The 9,950-nt window shown below is 37.8% G+C and overlaps 1 protein-coding gene across 1 annotated transcript in view; it reads left to right on the plus strand.

Moving 5' to 3' along the window:
• The window catches only part of NEK10 (NIMA related kinase 10), a gene marked incomplete at both ends in the record, with an annotated part of 91,049 nt that extends 85,519 nt beyond the window's left edge, over nucleotides 1–5,530 (plus strand). Inside the window, one exon of the mRNA XM_080339512.1 lies at nucleotides 5,473–5,530. Within this exon, the coding sequence (XP_080195638.1) occupies nucleotides 5,473–5,530 (58 nt within the window). The remainder of the gene's footprint in view (nucleotides 1–5,472) is intronic.
• Nucleotides 5,531–9,950: the final 4,420 nt, after the last annotated feature.

Below are 9,950 nucleotides of genomic sequence, written 5' to 3' on the forward strand. Positions count from 1 at the left end.
GCTTTGGAAAAAAGTACTAAGAGTAATGAATATTTGTATCTTGTTTTGGAATTTATGGGGTAATACACCTATTTTTCAACTTTCTTAGCTTATTTTAAAATATTTTAGTTCATGTTTCCCAGTTTCTAAGATGAGAAGTTGTAATGATGCCGCATGTATGGGGCTTTCACAATGGAAACAGAAATATGGTGTTTCTTTCTGGAAACAAATTGATTTCCCTTCTGCCCATAATAAGTTTCTAGCTCTCCTAACAGAAATGTGAAAAAAAAAAAGAAGTCCAATGACTCAAAAGTCCTCAGAAGGCCCTGCTGTGGAACAACATGGGACATGTGTGCTATTTCTAAAAGCACTATTAAATGCAGAACAAACAGCTAAATAGCATATAGCATAATAATGCAATCTCTTACTGCATCATGGAGGACCTGTTATAGACAAAGCATTCTGAAAATATTATTTCTTTATTTTCTTTTATTTGGGGGCATTTGTGTTTATTGTCTTTCCTATCAGTGTTGTCCCTTGCTGTGCCTCCCAGAATTCCAGGAATATATGATAGGAAATCAAACCTTAAATGAGGCAATGGCATTAACATTGTATTAAGTTAAAATGATTCAAGCAACTGGATTGGGTGATGAAACATGAATTCTTTAGAAACCAAGACAGCTTCATAAGAAAAATGTCATGCTTTTTTTTTCCCCCCATTTTCATTATAATAGTAATTACTATCTCAATGCCAGTTATTTCATGGGGATTAATGACCAGCTGAGGATAATGACCCTCAGCTTTATCTTGAGTAATCAACTCGTACCCATTTATCACTAATCTCCTGAAATGACTCAGTACTCCAATAGTATTACTTATTTATACAGAAATTTGGTAAACATGCATAAAAAAAATCCCCCTGTAATGTTTCAGAATTATTCTGTTCTCATCTATTGTGTCACTCTTTGTTTTTCTCCATCTGTTTTAATATTGTACTGCACAAGAGGCAAGCTCCTTGTTTGTGAGCCTGTTTATGAATAGGACAATGAATACTGGTTTTAAACTTTCATCATGATTTTTTGTATAGAAGTAGATGTGTAATACCCAAATTGATGCAGAAATCTATTTTTAATGAATTCCATTAAGGGATTTAATCCAAGCAGAAATTCAGTTATATGAAAAATAAAGCTATGAATAAACAAAAATAGCAATGGTCAGACAGATGAGTTGTGTTCAGCTGAGTGCTGTAGCTTTGTCATGGTTTAACCCAAATAATCAGCTCAGCACCACACAGCTACTCGTTCACTCCCCCTCAGTGGAATGGGGAAGCAAATCAGAAGGGTAAAAGTGAGAAAGCTTGTTGCTTGAGATAGAGACAGTTTAATATGTAAAGTAAAAGCTCTGTGTGCAAGCAAAGCAAATTAAGAGATTAATTTGCTACTTCCCATCTGCAGGCAGATATTCAGCCATTTCCAGGAAAGCAGGTCTTCATCACGCCTAACAGTTCCTTGGGAAGACAAACACCATAACTCTGAACATACTCCCCTGACCTTCCTCCTTCTTCCCTCAGTTTTTAGTGCTGAGCACGATGTCACATGATGTGGAATATCCCTTTGGTCAGCCGGGGTCAGCTGTCACAGCTGTGTCCCCAAACAACTTCTTGTGCACTCCTAGCGTGCTTGCTGGTGGAGTGGTGTGAGAAGCAAAAAAGGCCTTGACGTTGTATAAGAATTGTCCAGCAATAACTGAAACACTGGTGTGTAATCAACACTGATTTCATTACAAACCCAAAACATGGCACCATACAAACTGCTATGAAGAAATTTACCTCCATCTCAGCCAAGACCATTACAAGCTCATGTGACCAGAGGTCTGTTTATGAGAGAAATGTTGTTTCAATATTAGTTTTGTAGGAAAAGAATGGTTGCAATGCAAATAAGAATAGAAGGAAACAGTCTGCATATTCAAATGCATATATTGATGTGTTGTCACAATTTTCATAACTTTGTTCAATGCAATCTTTCCTGTTTTAGAGAAGCAACCATTGGAGTAGTTAGAAAGAGGTATCTCATTAAGAGGAAAACTGTCAAGTCTGGCTCTAATGATAGCTATACATTTTTAACTACTCAAAGAATAGCTTAAGGTATTATTCACAGAGGAAAAATATAACTCAGGAATGACAGCAAATTCTGTATGTTGCCTCTTTGAGGCAGCTGTCATTTGTATTTGGTCTATGGTGCATGGGTACATCATTTGAAAATGGAAGTGCGTTAATGGGGCTTTTTCTGTCTGCAAATTCTTACCACATTATCTATGTATCTTCAGTATTATTGCACCTCTTTGTGTTACATGATTAATGGATTCAAATTTGTATTTAGCTTAGTTAATGTTTTTTAATGTTCTAGAGCATACCAAACTAGACAGTAGATGAAAGTACACAGCTCCAGTGCTCCTGGAATCTGAAGTGGATTTTTGACTTAGTGATATCTAGGTGATTTAAGACACTCTGCTACTTTGTAATTTGTTTTGGCATCACTTTTTGCTAATGCTGCTTGGCATTTGCTGTTAACTGTTTTCTTCCTCCAAATGGTTGTCCAAGTTTATTCTTACTTCTTACATGTCCTACATACAAAAGAAGATTGTTTTGGCCAGCAATGTTTTTTAGAGTCACACCGGCATTCTGTTGATCTGTACTTATCCCCAAGGAGGTAAAAACATCTGTGAAAGCTTGGTGGTACATAATTTGGGGTTTTTTTCCTTCTAAACATCTATGGTTGCAAGTCTTTGATCTACCCACCTGTTGGTCAGCTGAGGGTCTGTGTGGCACTGTAAGTATGCAGCCCTGTTCCACAGACCATCATTCACTACATCTTTGGAGTTAGCTGTCCTTCCCCTAAGAGAGAGTATTGAGCCACCTTTCCCAATCACAGATTCTACAGAAATTAGAGAAAGGAGAAGCAACCTGAAAACACGGTGTAGCAATTGATCCTAGCTTCGATTTCATCCAGCTCCTAGGGTAAGGCAGTGAGTAATCCTTGTCACATTGATGAATATAGAGTGTTCCAATGACAATGGAATGTGTGACCAAGAGATGGATTAAAAGACACTTGCTGGATAGATTTTGCCACTGCACATACTTATAGTTACATGGCACATTTTTATGCTGGCTAGAGACATAATTTTTGCTGAGTTGGTACAGCCACACCAGTATTGGCTGTACTCAGAAGATACATGTGCCAATACTTCCTGTTAATGATACAGTGGAGCTCTAGAGAAATAACAACTTATAAACTAGAGAAAACATATGCCTCAGATCCTAGGGTATTATAATAGCAGCTGTGCATGTCAAAATCAGATGCCCAAGTGTGAAAAACTTACTGCTACCTGGATTTTTAGAGAATTGCAGGAATATTCTGGTCATTTCAGGGGTGGACAGTAGTCTAATGGCACAGAAAAAGGATTTGCATTTTTCTAAGATTACAACACCATTAAAAACAAGCAAACCCAAACAAACAAAAACCCACAAAACCAACAACAAACCAAACAAAAAAACTAAAACCAAACAAAAACAACCGACTGAAAACCAAACAAAACAAAACCCAGAACTTTTCCCACTTTGGTTAGTAAGTCAGTCTTTTTTATTATTTTAGGATTTTTTTTTCCTTGTGAATCAGATTGACATGAACTGTAGCAGGCACTGTTTATTGCTCTAGCAATCAGCAACAAGCCTACTAGATTTGAGTAGTATCAGGGCTGCTGGATTTAAAAGATTTGGAGGTAGAACCTAGCTTTAATTCATGAGATTGCATTGTGCAGAACACAGAGGTGATCCAGGGATTAATCTGGTGCAAGTACCAAATAATGTGATCGTGTGGTAGGACTGTCTGATGCAGAACCTCTCACCTCACTCAGCTGAAGATTCTCTTTAGCAATGAGACATGAGACAAGGTGTATTTCACTCCTGACTGGAAAAAGTGAAGCATTATCTGGCCTGAATTTCAGCTGACTGGCAGGTACCAAGTCATTGGTAAAGTTCAGTGATAAATATGCAAAATGGTCTCCTGACAGTGGAAATGCCCGAAGTCCGCACTGTCTGTAGAAAAAGTGTGTGTTTATGAAGCTGTCTGTCAGCATTTAGACTGTGGAACGATTGTTTTCAACACTAGGCAGATGGCTCTGGTCCCTTGCAGAGATCACATGCCCTGAGCTCTCACACGTTCTTATATGAGCTTCCCATCTTTTAGTAGAAGCATCTGTCGTCACAGACTTGTTTGGCTGAGATAAGATGAATTTGCTCTTGCAGTTATGAAGCAAGTCTTTCTATGAGTTTGAGAAAGAGATTTACTCTGAGACTCACTTCTGTGTGTCTGAGATGCCAACTTGGCAAAGTTCTTGTATAAAGCATAGATAAAGTCTGTCAAATAACATCAAATAAGAAGACACCTTCTCACTCAAGGTGGTTCAGAAAGCTCACTGTAGTCTGGAATCATTCTTGTGCTAGCAGACCTGTGTCTTATGTAACTGCTCTGAAATAAATACTTCGACTTGCAGTAAAGAGGAATTTATCTCTTTTTTGAGGCTTTCTTCAATGGTTTGGTCCACCTAGGGTAGTTTAGCTGAGAAGCATGCAATACCTTTCCATGTCACAGCAAGATGCTGTTGGAAGGACTTTTGGGAATTCTTAGGTTAAGTGAAAGACAATCTGAAAGTTTTTTAAGAAATGGAAGACAAGTTTTGCCTCTGTGTTCAGAAATCAGGGCCATACAAAGATAAATTCTTTTTAACTGTGTCAAAATATCCTTCATGATTGCGGCTAGGGGAGGAATTGCACATTGTTACATAGGTAGCTGTTTTGATATAGCAGTGTAAGATACAATAAAAGCTATTTTAGGACGTCATTATAGTACTAACAGGCACGGTATTCCTCTAAATACTGTAGTTGTGTCCCTTATCCTAGAAGACTGCCTTTTTGCTATCAGAGTTTCCATTTACCTGTAAGGGAAAGTCAGATCTTCATGTTTCTGACACAGTGTTCCATAAAGAAAAGATAACTCTTCAGCCTCATCAAAGTGTCACCTCCAATTTTGAAATTTAATTTGAAACCTCTTACTTAAGATGAATCATTCGGAAATTACGTAAAAAGAAGGAACAGCTGTTTGTCTTACTGGGATTTTGTATCCAGTAGATACATGCTTAACAGAGCACTAAAATATTGTCAGAATTTTGAGTCAGGGGATCATGAGATGAACTAATTCCCTGTGTGTAGCATAAATGATCAAATATCACCCAGACATTTCTGCATCAAACCCTGTTGTAAACTCTGAACTAAAACATTCCTTTTGATAGACTTCTGAGGTTCCTCGGCTTTGATATCATGCTTATACATCAGTTTTCTTCTGACAGTACAAAGATTGATCCCATGCCTGGTGACTGGGAATAGTGGGGAATTATTTCTTCTAACACATACTAACTACCAACTTTTTCCCCTCCCAGGTATTTCTACTATCCGAGGGGAACAAAGAACTGTCCAGCAAAAGAAGAGAACCTGTAATTCTGAAGTAAGGGTTCAGAATTGTTCCTAATGAAGTCAACCTACCTGTACTTCAGCTGAGACTGTCTGATTACCAAAGGAGCAAGCTTCACTCATTAAATACCATCCAGACAGAATTCCAGTGTGGGACAGCTTCAAGAGACCTCATGGGATATTTCAGAATGATACTGTTAACTTCAGCTTTATTTACAGCATAAGCACTTTACGAGGAACATTGGGAAAGATGCTTCCAGGTTTATACATTAGGAGGAAAACACAGTTCCCAACAGTACATATCTTCTATTTTTATATATTTTTTGATTAATTCCTGCATAGTCAGGTTTTCTGGAATGAAAGTAAGAGAACATATGACCTTATTTATATCCATGTATGTCTTCTATGGGAAGAAAAGAAACTTTATAATATGACCAGACAGAAAATATATGTAGGTTTTCTGGACTAGAATAGGAAACAGATTAAACACCACCAGTATGATTTTCATATTTAGAAGGAATTTCTCTAGTTATGTTTGAATAGTAGCAAATTCTAATGCTGGTATGAGATGTTAATAGGCATTATTTTCAACTGGGATAGCTTCTGAAAGAATTGTTATTTTTAAAACAGCTGGTTTTGCTGCTATTTCGATATGTCTGTATATTAGACGTCTGTCTTTAGTCACACATTGTATAAATCTGTATGTATATATACATATTCATTTACAGCTTAACAGACTATGTAAATTAAATACATGCTTTGCTGCTAATCAAAACTAGTACTTAAAAGCACTGTCAGCATTTCAGTATTTTTTCACTCTGTGCTAAATAGAGATAAAAATGTCTGACTGCGGTAGTAGAGAAGCTATTTTTTGTCTACAGTTTAGTAAAGATTACTTACTAAGTAGAAAGGCTTTTCTCTACAGTTGATATTGTGGCAATCATAGCTGCATAACAGAATACACTTGGTATTTTACCTTGTTAACCCTGTTGAAAATTATTAGCATTATAGTCATCACATGGTTACTCGTAAGTATTTTGATAAATATGTATGTTGGGTACTTTTTTCTTTTTCTTTTTTCCCCAGTGGTTTGTTTGTAACTATAAATAACTAACTGGCATTAATTTCTTAACAACTCAAGTGTATTATTTCACCTTCGATGTATTACTTCGGCATCCTGAATTGTGAAGCAGTGAAAGGGACCTAATGGGCAGTGTAAAGAAAAAAAAGAAAGACAAAAAAAAGTCCATCCTCTTTTTAAATATCTGTAATGTAGAAAATCATCAGGTGCTATATTTACATCTATACAATGGTACAGTAGAGATAGCAAAGGTCTGTTCAGGGTTAAGACATATGATTCTTAAGGTACTGTCAGCAGGTAGTTACAGTTTCCACCATGAATCACCATAGGTGATGCATTTCCTGCAATGTTACCACAAAAAATCAATTCCTGTTCTAGTTCAGAGTGTTAGTTTTGCTTTGCTACAATGGAGAAAAGAAATTCAGTATGGTTAAATCTGATGGATTAGAGAGTAAATCCACACTATATATGGCTGCCAATGGAACTGATTAGACCGATATTTTATCAAAAAAGACTTCATTTAAATTAAACCTTGATATGCTGGTCCTACTCAAATTGCATATGAATTCTCATAATAAATTTCCATTAAAATAGTAAATCAGTAAAATACTTAAAGTAACCTATTTAAATATATATTTGAATACATTTCTTATAATTTTAAATTGTCAGAGGGCATTGAATGCTTTAGAAATAATTTGGACCTTATTTCAAGCATGTTTTCAAGTATTGTTGTTTATAGTTTATTTGGATTTGTGTGATAGTGTAGTGTTCATTCGTACTTGATGACATTATTTTTGTTATGAAATACACTACAATTAATTATTCTTATTGTGTTTCTCCTAATGTACTTCTAGTGCTGTTAACTTTGAAGAAAATTTTCTGCTTGTTTTTCTGACTGAAAAGCGGAATGCTAGCTGGTGGCCAGCAGAGCAGACTTCTCTACAGCAACTAGAAGATAAGAGGTAGATTGGTGGCGTGAACAGCTGCAACCATCAAGGCAAATCAAAACAGAAAATCAGTGGTCTTTTCTTTTTCTTTCCCAGTGTTCACTAGGATTTCTTTTCTCCTTGGCTGCAAGTGAATTTACATGCTGGTTATTGTAGAAAAGTGCTGGTACATTTTATGTGTAGGGCAAATAACTTCCACAGAAGATTAATGATCTAAGCTGGTTTTAAGTAGTTTATGTCATTACTACATAGATGCACTCCACTGAGATAACAGAGAGTCATGGTGAAAGGAGTCAAATCCATTTTGTGACTCGTCACACATGATGTTTCCCAGGGCTCAGTATTTGGGCCAGTTCTGTTCAGTTATCTGGACAAGGGGATTAAGTGCACCTCAGTAAGTCTGCAGATTACACCAAGTCAGGTGGGAGTGTTGATCTGCTGGAGGGTAGGAAGGCCATACAGAGGCATCTGGACTGGTTGGATCGTTGGGCTGAGGCCAATTGTGTGAGGTCAAACAAGGCCAAGTGCTGGGTCCTGCACTTGGGTCACAATAACCCCAGGCAGCGCTACAGGCTTGGGGAAGAGTGGCAGGAAAGCTACCCAGTGGAAACAGACCTGGCAGTGTTGATTGACAGCCAGCTGCCTATGAGCCAGCAGTGTGGCCAAAAAGGCCAGCGGCATCCTGGCTTGTATCACGAATTGTGTGGCCAGCAGGACTAGGGAAGTGGTTGTGCCACCGTACTCGGTGCTGGTGAGGCCCCACCTTGAATCCTGTGTTCAGTTTTGGGTCTCTCATCATAAGAAAGACATTGTGGTGCTGGAGAGAGTTCAGAGAAGGGCAATGAAGCTGGTGAGGGGCCTGGAGCACAAGTCTGATGAGGAGCGGCTGAGGGAGCTGGGGCTGTTCAGCCTGGAGAGAAGGAGGCTGAGGGGAGACCTGATCGCTGTCTACAACTACCTGAGAAGAGGTTGTAGCATGGAGGGTGTTGGTCTCTTCTTCCAAGTAGCAAGTGATAAGACAAGAGGAAATGGCCTCAAGTTGCACCAGGGGAGGTTTAGATTGGATATTAGGAAAAATTTCTTCACAGAAAGGATTGTCAGGTATTCGAACAGGCTACCCAGGGAAGTGGTTGAGTCACCATCCCTGGAGGGTTTTAAAAAACACGTAGATGTGGTGCTTAGGGACATGTTTTAGAGGTGAACTTGTCAGTGCTAGGTAAACAGTTGGACTCAATGATCTTTAAGCTCTTCTTGAACCAAAATGATTCTATGAGATCAGGGTCCATTGTGTTTCCAGTTGTATGAAAAGTAACAAGAGCCACTTCTGCCATGAATAATTTCTGTATAGTTAAAATCTGTATAGACAATATAGATAAACATACTTAGGGAAACACAGAAACCAAAAATAAGTTGCACAGTATCATTCAGCAAATCATCAGCAAATTTGAGAATGGGACCTACATCTCCTGAGTTCCAGTCCAGTGCATAAATGATATACAAGGTATGTATCTTTTTTTTTTTTTTTTTTTTTTTTTTTTACTTGTATGCTTGTAATCTGTAAGGTAACCTGTGCAAAAATCAGAGAAGCAGGCAGACTTGTATCTATTATTTGGCTAAATGAAAAAGATTCCACAAAGATTGGTACTGACAATGGTGAAACACTGTACTAAACTTCAATTAGTTTTTGATTATTTGTGAATGTACTGGTTTAACTGAAGATGAGTTAATTTTCTTCATACAGTTAAGAAACCTTCCTTTTTCGTAGCTAGCACGGTCATTATTTGGACTTAGTTTGAGAACAAGAAGATAACACCCCAGGACAGAGTGAATGTTTTTAATTGCTCTGGCCTGAGAGCCAAGGACACTCTGAGTGCTCTGCCCACAGGTGTGAGGCAGTGAGGAAGGGGGAGCATGGATAGGGCAGAGCTTGACTGACAGCCAGATTGATCAATAAGAGTATTCCATCCCATTAGCATCATGCTTCATATTTAAGGAGAGTTGGGATCTTCTGGTCCCTCTCTCTCTCGCTTTGCTCTTTTTGTCAAAGCCAGGAGAGTTCTGTTCAGGACTTTTATTAGTTTGGCCTTTTGCCATCCTGCCATTTTGCAGAGGCCTCTGGGCCTTTCTGCTTTTTTCCTCTTTTCTCTCTTTGGGACTGACTTTGAGACTAAGTGCTGTTTTCCGGGATTGACTGCTTTTTGTGGATGGAGTTAATGAGGAATTGCATTGAGTATCTTTTATTTTATATTCTCTTTCTATTTTATATATATACATATATATGTGTGTATATTTTTATATATATATATATTTACTAGTAGTATATTGGCATTTTGTTATTTTATTAAACTGTGTCATTAACACAGCGGCAATATTCCCATGTGTTTGAAAAGAAGGCCTTCTTGCTAAAGTGTGGTCAGTA

The sequence above is a fragment of the Nesoenas mayeri genome (genome assembly GCF_963082525.1).
Source record: "Nesoenas mayeri genome assembly, chromosome: 2".
Taxonomy (NCBI): Eukaryota; Metazoa; Chordata; class Aves; order Columbiformes; family Columbidae; genus Nesoenas; species Nesoenas mayeri.